The 14,132-nt window shown below is 40.2% G+C and overlaps 1 protein-coding gene across 5 annotated transcripts in view; it reads right to left on the reverse strand.

Moving 5' to 3' along the window:
- The window catches only part of PRUNE2 (prune homolog 2 with BCH domain), a 277,828-nt gene that overhangs the window by 36,935 nt on the left and 226,761 nt on the right, over positions 1–14,132 (reverse strand). For all 5 annotated transcript variants that reach the window (XM_043890691.1, XM_043890692.1, XM_043890690.1 and 2 more), the window contains exons 10-11: positions 5,788–5,867; positions 2,135–2,335 (exon numbers count right to left, since the gene is read on the reverse strand). In XM_043890691.1, coding sequence (XP_043746626.1) covers positions 2,135–2,335; positions 5,788–5,867 — 281 coding nt within the window. The remainder of the gene's footprint in view (positions 1–2,134; positions 2,336–5,787; positions 5,868–14,132) is intronic.

Below are 14,132 nucleotides of genomic sequence, written 5' to 3' on the forward strand. Positions count from 1 at the left end.
AATTACTGACCAAACACTTTTAAAACCCTGTGACTTAAAAACTCCAGTTTTGTTTAGAATCTATATGCCTAGTTAGAACACTCGCATAAGAAACAAAAATCAACAAAACTTGCAGCTTTCAAGCATTACTGTCATACTTTGAGACTCTAATATACATTCTACTCTTTTATAGTCAGTTATCTATGTCTGCATTACAAAACATAGCTATTCAGATATACTTAGTGTTTTCAACATTTAATGCTGGTAACTGAACATACTCCTTTCATGTGAAAATCAAGGTGGACTTTAAAATTCAACTTACACTAAAATTTTCTCCTTTAAGACCTAAAAGCAGGGTTGTGGCTATTAAACTGGTTCTTTCAACATAACTGTGTTGACTAAATAAAAAGAACTATGTCAGCAAGTGGCAGCTCTAATTACCAGTTTGCTCAGCCACCACCACTTGGCTTGACAGTTTTACTATTTATAAAAATAAAAGGTTCAGATGTGGGGTGACACAGTTCTCCAGGGCAACAGAGAAGTACAGGGGGAGGAGAGGGAGGGACCCGCAGGGTCATGCCACAGCTGTCTTCTCTGAGATTTTAAGTCAACGCATGACTTTTACACTTGAAGGTTTATTAGCAGGAAAGGGACTGGGACAGCTGGGGGCAGCTGGGAAGGATGGAGGGGCTGAGGAAGAGTGTCTGAGATAGCAGAAAAGAATATGAGGTCAAGACCTTTCACCTCCTGTTTGTGTATTTCAACTCACAGGGTCAAATATCCCGATAACTATACGAATCTAAGAACATGATAAAATGCAATATCAAATCTCTACTTAAACATAATAAACTATAATACAAGTAGTTTAGCTACATCCTGTTCTCTTAGCTTGAGGAAATAAAGCTTTCCACACTGTGAAAGTAGGGTCTGAATCTAGGCTGGTTGTGGTTGTAGCCCTGGTTGCTCAGTGACCATTGGTGGAGTTAATTAAGTCATTTGATGTTGACTCTCCTAATTTCCTAGTTATGTTTTTCTATGAATGAAACTGCTGGAATTAGTATGGCCCTAAAAGTCAGGGCATCTGTTCAATTGTGGCATTTCTTTTTTTTACTAATTTTCACAATATATCAAAGCAGTAGATATAGCCAGGATTCTCTTACTTTCAAATTCAAATTTATAAAGTCAAAGAATGCCACCCTGTAAAGCTGAAACTAGATGATGCCATTTTTTTAAAGCAAATACTGTGTATATATTTCTTAACTAAAGCAATTTCATTGAGCAAGAGAAAGAACTGGTAATCATATAATATAATATGATATAATATATTAAATCATATAATAAGACTGGTAATCATATCAGGAGTGCCCAGGTTTGATAAGCAAGTTTTTAATCTTCTGACTTATTATTCTCCCTCCACCACACCCTACCCCATCCCTCCTTCCTTCGTACTTTATTAGTGATATAGCATCAAGCATAAGAAAGTCTCTGGCCTTATGGAACGGGCATTCTAATAGGAAGAGAAAGATAAGTGAGATGCAAACAGTTAAATTATATGATTTCAATTAGTGTGACACATGGAAAATAAAATGAATACCAAGGTAGAGTATGACTAGATGGTGGGGGTGGCGTGGGTACCTTTGATTACAGAGGTCAAGGAAGGCCTCTCTGAGGAGGTGACATCTGATTAAGATCTGAATAAAAACAAGGAACCACCCATGTAGAATGTGTGGGAAAGAACGGTCCAGACCATGGGAGGTTGTACAGAGAAATTGGTAAGCTCTAATTTTTCCACTTCAAGTTTTATCTTCCAGATTAAATTTTCTTTCTCTGTAAACCCAGTCCCAATTTTCTGATGACACAGAATGTAACAGTTTTCTTCCAACCTCAGCCAAACACAAGGCTTGGCACAGAGCAGGGGTTTGACAAAGGCGTGATGGTTGTGTCTGACCTCTGTGAACCATACCTGTTCTGTCTAGATCTAAACCATCAATCATGGCTACCTATGACCTGAGATACAAATAGAAGCTTCTAGAAATCACAAAAAAGCAGCCCGCAGCAACACAATGGGAGGTTTGTTCCTAATGCCACTTAGATGCCATTAGATATGATTAGATAATCTTTCACTTAACTTCCGCCTGCCAACTTGGCAACTTACCATGGCCAGTGTACTCAAAAGAATCTGCTTCATCGGGAGTCTCAAGTTCATCCACATTGATATCAATCTCATCTGGACTGTCCAAGTTATCATCAGAGAGAACAGACCCTTCACTTTGATCCAGAGACAGATTGATATTTGGGGCTGTGAGTTTGATTCTCCGAGGATGAGTGCTATCGAGATCCAGAGAATTAGGAGGTTCTAAAGAAGATAAAGAGCAGCAGTAAGTGTTAGACCATCATACACAGGATTGCCAACAGTGGGTGTGGCCCCAGTGGAAAACAATTTTAAGGCCCTTTCAGCAAAGGCTCCACCTGCTAAAAGTCCTTACTTAGGGTCTGGCCCCCTTCTTGAGCAGCAGGCCTCAGTAGTGGCTTGCTCCAGCCACATCAGCTCTGGTCATGCAGAAATAGGAAGTGGGAGTCATTGCTAAATGGGCAGAGATCTAGTCTTTAGAACTTCCCTCTTCAGGCTTGAAAACCTGGCACTGACATAATATTGGATTAAATTTTTTATGATGCATATTAAGAGAAACAATTAAGCTTTACACATAACTTACAATGAGGATATGAACTTTATGTTATGTTTACAGATACTCCCCAAATACGTCTCTTTAGTTCCTAACAACTCTATTGTGAACTTTCCTTGGCTGGCATTCTTTCTTTTTTCAAAAAAAAACTGAGGTATCCTCCCAGATGACATTCCTTGCTCAAGCAGTCATTACTTCTTATGCCAATATTGCCTGACACTGGTTCTTGTACCATAGCGATAGTCTCCTTGTGTAAGGCTCATGGAATTAGTTCCCACTCTTCCACTGTAACATGCATCTTGTTGCTCAAGTGCCTTTCACTTATCAGAAGCAGAACTGGAGAAGTAATCTTTAACCAAGTTGATCGCAGCTAAACAATGGTACAGAGACACATTAACAATAAAAGTTTCAGGATTCCCTATAACAAAAGGTTTTGAAGGCCATCTAGTATACCTATCAATTCTGCAGTTCTAACTCTGGTCTTGTCCCAAGGAAACTAACACTGTTTCTTTGTCATTAAAATTTTTTTCTATATAGAAAACCACCTAAACTGTGTTCCATGTAATATCGTTATGTATTACTTGGAAAAAAAGTTTCTATTGACCAATAAAACATTGGTTTTGTAAAACAAATTTATAAAACAAAAGTTTGTAAAACATTGAGGGGCTTCCCTGGTGGCTCAGATGGTAAAGAATATGCCTGCAATGCAGGAGACAGCATTCGATCCCTAGGTCGGGAAGATCCCCTGGAGAAGGAAATGGCAACCCACTCCAGTATTCTTGCCTGGAGAATTCTATGGACAGAGGAGCCTGACAGGCTATAGTCCATGGAATCACAAAAAGTTGGACATGACTGACTGATTAACACACTTGTTGACTAGTAAGTTTGTAAAACATTGGGATTCCACGGGGATTCTCAGAGGTGTCCTGTCCAAAAAAAAATGTTTTGTGATGGTAGAAATGTTACATATATGGCTTCTAGGCACTTGAAATGAAGTTAGTGCAATTGACAAACTGTACATTTCAAGTTTATTTTAAATTTTAATGAACTTTAGTAGCCACATGTGGCTAACAGCTACCCCACAGGACAATGAAAGCTTTAGCACCTTTATTATTCAAAAGTGAATTGTGGGATTGAGATTAACATGTACACACTACTATCTATAAAACAGGTAATTAACAAAGACCTACTGTATAGCACAGGGAATTCTATTCAATGTTCTGAATAACTGACATGGGAAAAGAATCCAAAGAAGAATGGATTATGTTTATGCATAACAATCACTTTGCTATATACCTGAAACTAACACAACATTGTAAATCAACTACACTCTAATATAAAATAAAAATTAAATTTAAAAAGTGAATTGTGGGAATTCCTTGATGGTCCAGTGGTTAGGGCGCTGCACCTCCACTGAAGGAGACCAGGATTTGATCCCTGGTAAGGGAACTAAGATCCCACAAGCCACACAGCATGGCCAAAATAAAAAAAAGAGAAAAGAGAGAGAACTGTGAATCTGAAGAGTGGAGTAGAGTGGGGCAGTGGCTCCATGCTTACTCTGCCAGGGAACACTTAAGAATAGTTATGTCACATGATTAGTACTTTGAAGAATATACTTTAAATACCTGGACAGAAAAAAAAATGACTCCCTTCTTTTTCAATTCTAGGCTTGACTAACAATCTCAAGAGTTCAGAATCTAGGTAAGATCCTACAGCTGGTATAGTGCAAAGGAGAGAACCTAGTACAAACTAGGAGTCATACAAGTTGCAACTAAAAACTTTAAATTCCATTTTGTATACGCCTTGGGTCATAAATTCTTAAGACTGTGGTTTTGGGTTTTTCTTTCTTTAATAATCAGGATACTAAGCATTCTTAATATTAAATCACTAATTTTATTTTTTTATTTAATTAATTTATTTTAATTGGAGGCTAATTACTTTACAATATTGTAGTAGTTTTTGCCATACATTGACATGAATCAGCCATGGTGTACATGTGTTCCCCATCCTGAACGCCCCTCCCACCTCCCTCCCCATCCCATCCCTGTGGGTCATCCCAGTGCACCAGCCCTGAGCACCCTGTCTCATGCATCGAACCTGGACTGGCGATCTGTTTCACATATGATAATATACATGTTTCAATGCTATTCTCTCAAATCATCCCACCCTCGCCTTCTCCCACAGAGTCCAAAAGACTGTTCTATACATCTGTGTCTCTTTTGCTGTCTTGCATATAGGGTCATCGTTACCATCTTTCTAAATTCCATTATATATGTGTTAGTATACTGTATTGGTGTTTTTCTTTCTGACTTACTTCATTCTGTATAATAGGCTCCAGTTTCATCCATCTCATTAGAACTGATTCAAATGTATTCTTTTTAATGGCTGAATAATATTCCATTGTGTATATGTACCACAGCTTTCTTATCCATTCGTCTGCTGATGGACATCTAGGTTGCTTCCATGTCCTGGCTATTATAAACTGCTGCGATGAACATTGGGGTGCATGTGTCCCTTTCAGATCTGGTTTCCTCAGTGTGTATGCCCAGCAGTGGGATTGCTGGCTCGTATGGCAGTTCTATTGCCAGTTTTTAAAGGAATCTCCACATTGTTCCCCATAGAGGCTAGTTTGCATTCCCACCAACAGCATAAAAGGGTTCCCTTTTCTCCACACCCTCTCCAGCATTTATTGTTTGTACACTTTTTGATAGCAGCCATTCTGACTGGCATGAGATGGTACCTCATTGTGGTTTTGATTTGCATTTCTCTGTAAATCACTAATTTTAAACATTCTCACACTTAAGTATAAATTTGGTGAACTCAGATGTTGGTTATAATTTGGTATTATGATAAAAAGCAACCATTATCACAGGAACTGAAAACATTGGCAGATCTAGGCATGGCTTGGGAGACAAAGGGTAGCCTGCATTCGCTGGTTATTCAAGTCAACTCTATAATTAACTGCATCAAGCCTAACACCTTCCTCACACATTTTTTTTTTCCCTCTCTTCACTTCTATCACTGAAATCACAAGTTGGATGCACAGGAAATGGTTCTCTCGCTGAATAATGAACACGTTTGGATATAGAACACCGCCGAAAGAAATGAACGAACACTCTCTCACCTGGCCTCATGTCTGCATCGGTGGGACTCAGCATTCCCTCCTCAAGGCGGATGTCCATTCCTACATCCTCTGACAGCAGTCTGGAAAAAAGAAAAAAAGCAAAGAGTATAAAACACTGTGTGGGATTTCATTTTCTCTGAAAAGGAAGATTCCAAGATAGTATTTTCAATAAACCTAGTACACGTACTGAATTCACTGTAAGTGGCCCCAAATTAGAAAACAGACTTTCTGCAGTTACTGTGAGTGAGAGCCACGGACACAGCTTTTACTCTGTGCACATAGCGAGTCACTTCTCTCAGTTCACACAAATAAACACACCTCACGAAATTCAAAAACAGGAAAAGTAAATAACTAATAAAATATATTCAAGGAGACATTTAACTTTTTTCTTTCCAACAAGAGATGTAATATATGCTCTGGAGTAAGGACAGACCTGTCTTTGTATGTATCTCTTCCTCTGTGTAAATATGAGCATACTACTTAAACTGCCATGGGTACAAGAAAGCATACTCTGCTGGTCTCTCTCTGTAAAACAGGGATATACCACCTACCTCACTGAGCCGCTGAAAGATTAAGCAATGAATGGAAAGTGCCTGACATCCCTGAGGGGGTACCAACTATTAATATTGTCTCTCCTTTGAATATTTAAAAATTCATTGTGAATTACACATTGGTGAAGATGGTTTTGGTCACGAGTTACTATCTTTTCTTTCTAATCAGTTTGGAACCTGGGACTGTTTATATTAGCCCATTTGGTAAGACTAGTGGAAGGGAACAGGCAAATACTGAGGAAACTGTGGCAAATTTACATGCTTTTGTAGGAAGACTGTTCTGTGGTGTTGGAGAAGACTCTTGAGAGTCCCTTGGACAACTAGGAGATCCAAACAGTTCATCCTAAAGGAAATCAGTCCTGAATATTCATTGGAAGGACTGATGCTGAAGTTGAAACTCCAGTACTTTGGCCACCTGATGTGAAGAACTGACTCATTTGAAAAGACCCTGATGCTGGGAAAGATTGAAGGCAGGAGGAGGAGATGACAGAGGATGAGATGGTTGAATGGCATCACCAACTCGATGGACATGAGTTTGAGTAAACTCTGGGAGTTGGTGATGGAGGCCTGGCGTGCTGCAATCCATGGGGTCACAAAGAGTCAGACATGACTGAGTGACTGAACTGAATTGAACCACTGTTCACAATAAATTCCCCTTGATTTATTTTTATCTCCTGACCTTCATTCAGTATATCTGAATTTGTCCCCATTTGTCACAATTATATATTTTTCTTCTTGGGGGCTTTCATGTAATTTCTCTCATCTAGGGTAAATACCTCTGATGTAGGCACCCTTCTAAATTTAAACTTGATAAACCTTTGTGTTAAAGTCCTAAATTTAATCCCTCCCTCTCCCCCTCCCTTTCTTATTGCGACTCCTCTCCACCTCAGTCCAGGTCTACCACACATTTGAAGTTTGCTAACCTGGATGATCAATATTTTCAGGATCCAAGTTAAACCCCTGATTGTCAATAAAGCCTATGATGTAAACAAAATCCTATGTCCCTAGTGATAACTACTTGCTTCACTTAGTCAACAAATATGTACTGTGTGTCTACTCTGTGCTAAGGATACAGGAGACTGAAATAGACCTGCCCCATTCTTGTCGTGAAAATGGGATGATGGAGTTAAAATAATGATGACTGTTACCAACAACTCAGAGCTGCTCCTGAGAGAAGTACATGCCTTCATCCTTACCTGTCAACCCTACAGACCTCTTCAAAAACATCAGGAGTTTCTTTTTCCATACACTTGCTATGGCTTCTGCCGTGTATGTTCTCTGAAATGAGTCCTGCAGCTTAGTCGAAAAGAGCGAGGGGTCAGCATGTGAGTCAAAGACAATAATGTAACGGCGGGAATAAGATAAGTCCTGCCAGAGAATCACTGCATTGGGAGCAGCAAACTGAACTGTCCAGCAGTGGAGGTGGGAGTGGTGGGCAAAGAGAAGGCCTTCTAGGGGCCCTGGTTTTGAAAGACCTGGGACCCAGAGGGATAGTTGTCTGGGTTTCTCGTAATGCTGCAGTTTCCCAAATCTCCCTACAATGATGCCTTATCATCTGGGTGTGTTCTCCTTGACATCAGCCCTGTACTTCCTGTGACATAGCGAAATGCTGCTGAGAGCCGTTACATTCAAATCTTAGCTCCATCCCTTACTGGGTCGTATGGCAAGTTATCTAATCTTTCTGTGCCTCCATTCCCTCACCAATAAAAGAGACTGTGCAATGCCTAAAAATAATATTGAAAGAAAAAAACGCTGTCTCCTTTATTGAAGTTCCTCTTGCTGTCTATTGTAACTGCTTTCTCCATTAGCCTTGAAGCTTCATGAGGACAGAAACCATATCTGTCTTCTTCCCTATTATATCTCCAGCACCTGGTATAAACACCCGATAAATATGTGTTGGATTGAATTACTGAACTTGAACTTCCCTAGATGCACACGTACATGATTTTCACTAGTTGCCTCTGAGTCAACCTTAAAAAAAAAAAAAAAAGACATCATATCTACTTGCTTCAGAGGGCACATAAGGGTGCTGGCCAAAAAGACATCATATCTACTTGCTTCAGAGGGCACATAAGGGTGCTGGCCATAGGTCCAATACGAAGTTTTAAAATAGATAGCATCCATCTTAAATTTTTGCAGGTTTTGTTGATGTTTCGAAGTTATGGGCAACATCATGGAATAATTGAAAGAGTCCTAGATATGAGGGTCTAGTTATGGGTTATAGTTCTACTGTTAGTACTGACAAGCTGATTAACCTTGAGAAAATGAACTACCTTTGTGATTTTAAAGGAAGATGATAAATACTCAGCACTACAGGGACTGTGGAGAATAAACAGAATAAGGAAGTACTCTGAAAATTATAAAGCACTGACTAAGTTTAAGGTATTATATCCCCTCACTTTAAACATAATGTAGGATCAGTGATTTAACTGAAGTATGTGTCATGGTTAGACAAAATATAATTAAATTTCCTAAAATTTGAGTATTAGCACAGGTAAGGGTAAATTTCAGTGCTAAATACCAAGATCTACAGATCTCGGTAGAGACTGTAAGTGCCCCTGGATGCACTGAAGTTAGTAAATAGAGCCTTTGTCTCTGAATGTCTTTTTGTAACACAGAGCAGAGACCCTGTTAATGAGGTGCTTGAAAACCAAAAGTGGCATGCCTGAGGGAAGAGGAAAACTGAAGCTGTGATTAGGCAGTGATCAGAAGCCAGGGACGCACAAACCCACAGATACTACAGAAGGCCATGGGGACGGACTTTTTTAGGAAACCCCAGGAAAGAGAGAAGGAACACTGAACCAGAATAGCCTAGAGGCAAACCTGGGAGAAACCCAAGTTGCAGCCATTGTCAATACTACCACATTCATACATTAGGCCTATAAATATTTGTAGAAATAAAGCGGCCAAACAGAATAACTGGCAATGAAATAGCATGGACTTTTACATCAGTAATGGAAGCCTCTCAGGATCGGTTGGGTAACTAATCCATCCATCGTGAAGGTAAGTATTTTACTGTATCCATCGGTAGTCACTACCTATTTTGGGGTTTTCTGCATACAGCACGGAGGTACCAAACACGTTGGGGGGGGTTGTAAACACAAGACTGACTCTACTGTGGCCATCCTCTCCAAAAGATGCTTAGCTCCACATCTCCATCTAGAGGATGGATCCGGAATTGTTTGTTTGCTGGGTGGTTTTACAAACATCACTGATCTTCATCAAACAGTTCTGGCTCTCCACCTTTTGCACACGTTGTAGAAGTGTACTTCCCTGTCCTCGTCTGAAATTAGGGTGTGCATGCGACTTGCTCTGACAAATGAAATGGTGGCCGAAGTGGCAGGTTTCACTTCTAGGAAGAATTAGGAGAACGCATGGGTGCCACGCACTGTTCCCCACCTTGGTGCCTATGGAGGAGCTCAGCCCGATGTCTGTGAGGAGCAGAGCCTCTGCTGAACAAAGCTCACTGGATTTATGAGCAAGAAAGAATTTTTTGTTTTGTCTTACCCAGAGATATTGGGTTTCTTTGTTACCACATGCTAATCCAACGCATTCTGAGCAGTACTACTGTTTATTCCGATCTTTATTGCTTGTTTTAAAGGGAGAATCTGACTCATGCTGTGCCCTGATTTCCCAACCCATTTCCCACACTCTCAGCCCAGGCTCAGGCTGATGGACACATCTTCCTGTCTAGGTCGCTAAAACATAAAAGAACACTTTAAAAGATGAGGACAAAGCTCAGAAGAGCATCAAATGCTTTCAAGTATCCTATAAACTTGAATATTAACATACTACTTTTATGGGTTTTTCACAGTCACCTAGCCCTTGTCAATTTACTTAAAACTTTTATTTTTTTTTAAATACTTTTATTTAAATTGACCTATTCAAGTTTGCTCCGAAAGAAAGATTTGTATCACTACACATGGAAACTTACCTAAAAGAAATAGTAGCCTAAGTTTAATCAGAATAAAACAGTGCTAATAAATTCAAGGTAGAAGCCCTTGAGCTGTCACTCTGAGACTTTATTTGCTAAAAAGAAGAGATTAGAAAGTGTCTGACAAGGTGTAATGTCATTTATCATCATAAATACAAAGAAATGCTATGTAAGATAGAACACTCTAAAAGTAATCAATACATTTCCAAACTTGAAAGAGACCAAGGGAAATTCCAGGTGCCAGAAATGAAGAGTTATTCTAGAAAGCTGGTGAAAGGCAGTCTGCAGCATTCTGGACTGGACATAGGCCTTAGGGCCCCACAGGAGAAGTGACTTCCAGGTGCTAGAAGAAAGACCTAGATCTGAACTTCCACATAAGGCCATGCTCCCTAAAGAACCACCCTGTTAATGAAAAGAGAGTGAGAACAAACTCTATCCTCTGGCCTCAGAAAGCACAGTCTGCCTGGAGTCTTGGGTGGAAAATAAAAAGCAACCAGTGAAAATTAGACACACTATTTGTATGCCAAGTGTGTCTGATTTATATTACCTGAATGATGTAGCAAACCCAAGTCAAGAGATTAAAATTAAAATTCACCTACGACCATTAAAAGCCTAGATTCCCAGGGTTCCAGGAGAATCAAATATGAAACTACTTGGCAGTGCTACTTTCACTAACTAGCATTCACTGGAAATCCTCTTAGGAGAAAGTTAAAAACCATCTAAAAGATGAACTCACACCAACACCCCCAACCCACACCCCCTAAGCTACAAATTACACTAGGGAAAAACAATATGAAAAATTGACAGATGCGGCAAACAGAAGGACTAGCAATAAAGTCTTTTAATAAATGAATAATATGAAAGATTATAATAATTAATAATTTTTAAATCTTCATGGTGTTAAAGCACTGAGATTTGGGGTTGTCTGTCATAGCAGGTAATGTCATTTACCCTGAGTAGCCATGCTGCTTAAAAAAGGAACATCTAAAAATAATAATGCAGAAGTGTTGATGATAAAACGTTATAAAAAGAAATATCATAAAAACATTAGCCACAGGAAGCAAGTGTCACAAAATTAGTATCAAACAAAATAGACTTTGGGCAGAAAAGTATTATTAAGGGTTAGTAAACTTAATACTTTATGATAAAAGGAGTAATTTCTCAGAAGATATAATGATCCAGAGTCAATATGCTTTTAACAACATAAGCCAAAAACAGTCAAGTATAAATTATAAGGAGAAATTGATATCATGGGGGAACTTGAATATGTCTCAAGAATTTATAAATCTGAACAAAGTACTAACACAGCTTAATCTAATGGACAGATCTGCATTCAAGAAAATTACACATCTTTTTAACTCATTAAAATTGTATAAAATGTCATGTAAAATACCAAAAGTCAATATTAGTTAGTGTTAGTCACTCAATCATGTCCGACTCTTTGTGACCCCATTGACTATAGCCCACCAGGCTCCTCTGTCCATGAAATTCTCCAGGCAAGAATACTGGAGTGGGTAGCCATTCCCTTCTCCAGGGGATATTCCTGACCTAGGGATCAAACCCAGGTCTCCTGCATTGCAGGCAGATTCTTTACCATCTGAACCACTATACTACATGTACTTTATTTTCTGACTTCAGGATGACATATAAGAAATCAATCATAAAAGACTGGAAACTGGAGAACACATTTGTAAGTTGTTGAACAATAAAGCAAGACATATCAAAACTTGTGAAAGTAGCTAAAGAAATTCCTAGAGTAAAATAAATAGCCTTGAACTCAAATATTAGAAAATAAAATGAATGAATTAGCTAAGGGCTCAACTCAATCCAGGAAGTTAGAAAAAGAACCATGCTCTTAGGTAACTTCATGCTATTTTTACTAAATGTGGGCACCTATCTCATCACAAACACCACCAAGTGGGGGACAGTGACATAAATGGAATTCTTCAATTTGAGAATGGATCCCATTTCTATTAGAAGAATTTGTATTACCAGATTTTGTGTTTCTGGTACTTCTTCATAAAGAAACCAGCATGCTGTGGAGCAAGGCAGTCCTGACACCACAGAGTAAAAGACCAATCACGAAAGCAAAACTTTGGTACCTGGTTAAACCCACTCTTTTGCCTTCAGACCAGGTACAAAGGCGGAGAAGTCAATGGCACCCACTCCAGTACTCTTGCCTGGAAAATCCCATAGACAGAGGAGCCTGGTAGGCTACAGTCCATGGGGTTGCAAACAGTCGGACACAACTGAGCAACTTCACATTCACGTTTCACTTTCATGCACTGGAGAAGGAAATGGCAACCCACTCCGGCGTTCTTGCCTGGAGAATCCCAGGAACGGGGGGAGCCTGGTGGGCTGCCGTCTATGGGGTCACACAGAGTCGGACACGACTGAAGCGACTTAGCAGCAGCAGCAGCAGCAGGTAGAAAGGTAAGACCATTCTCCATTGTATATCCTTCCAGCATTTCTGAAGCTGGAGGGATTTAATTGTTGCAGGATTAGCCCTGTCCAAGACCAGGTTCTTTTTAACAGCAAATGAGCAGTGAACCAAGACTTCACACACACACACACACACACACTCACACACACACTCACACACACACAGCACTTCTAGATGCTCAGGTTTCCTGACAGGTGTGCACACTCAGCAGCAGACAACACCGTTTCCAGGGAATCATCATTTTTATAAGACTGACCATTAAGAAATACAGCTCCACAGAAATAGGGTAGCAGGCTAAGGATGTTAATTGTTCTTTAGAAAAATACTGACTAGTTATGCGTATTTATTTTGGGAAATGATTACATAAAGAGAAAGTTCTTTTGTGACACAGTTCCTAAAATTCTGGTTTCCTTCTAGTCAAATAAGACACACTGGGCTGGTAAGGTTGCTTTCTCTAGGCGTGGAGATAAAATGAAAAAAGAAGAAAACCTTTCTCCAGGTGCTTGCCTGCCTTTGTTAAATACATAAATTAGCCCTTTAAAGACCAAGTGTTGGAGAGTTGCCGTTTTAGGATCCCTGTCTGATAAAGTGAAGTGAAGTGAAAGTCGTTCAGTCATGTCCAACTCTTTGTGACCCCATGGACTACATGGTCCATGGAATTCTCCAGGCCAGAATACTGGAGTGGGTAGCCTTTCCCTTCTCCAGGGGATCTTCCCAACTCAGGGATCAAACCCAGGTCTCCCGCATTGTAGGTGGATTCTTTACCAGCTGAGAGCCAAGGGAAGCCCAGGAATACTGGAGTGGGTAGCCTATCCCTTCTCCAGGGGATCTTCCCGACGAAGGAATCAAACCAGAGTCTCCTCCATTGCAGGCGGATTCTTTACCAACTGAGCTATCCGGGCAGTCTGATAAAGGAGGCAGCGCAATTTAAGGTAAGGGTACATGCTACTCTGCAGGCCCCAGAGCTCCTACCACATTCCTCAACTGGGGGTAGGACAGGCTGCACTGGGGATCACACACAGCTTGATCAAGCTGATACTCAGGAAAGCATGGGAGCTTAGGAAGCTGAGTGTGAGCTCATAAATGAGGTTCCTGCCAACAACTGGCTACCCCATGGGACCTCACTCACCCCAGAACACATAAGTGTGGTGACTCCTATAGGCCAGTCAGCTGAGGGCAGATAAGGAAGGGAGAACAGGGAAAGGAGAAGACAGAAAACGAAAGGAAGAGAAGCACTTGGCACTCACCCAGTTACTACCTTCTCTAGGGATTTGCAAAACCCCACAAACTACAGCCATCTGTTCTCAGATTCTCAGAGGAGAGAGACATAATATGGTCTCCTAACTCAGAGTTGAATTCTCAGAATAGGCAGGTAGCAAAAATCACTTGTCATCCAAACGACCCTTGAATTATCGCA

Source organism: Cervus elaphus, chromosome 29 (genome assembly GCF_910594005.1).
Source record: "Cervus elaphus chromosome 29, mCerEla1.1, whole genome shotgun sequence".
Lineage (NCBI taxonomy): Eukaryota > Metazoa > Chordata > Mammalia > Artiodactyla > Cervidae > Cervus > Cervus elaphus.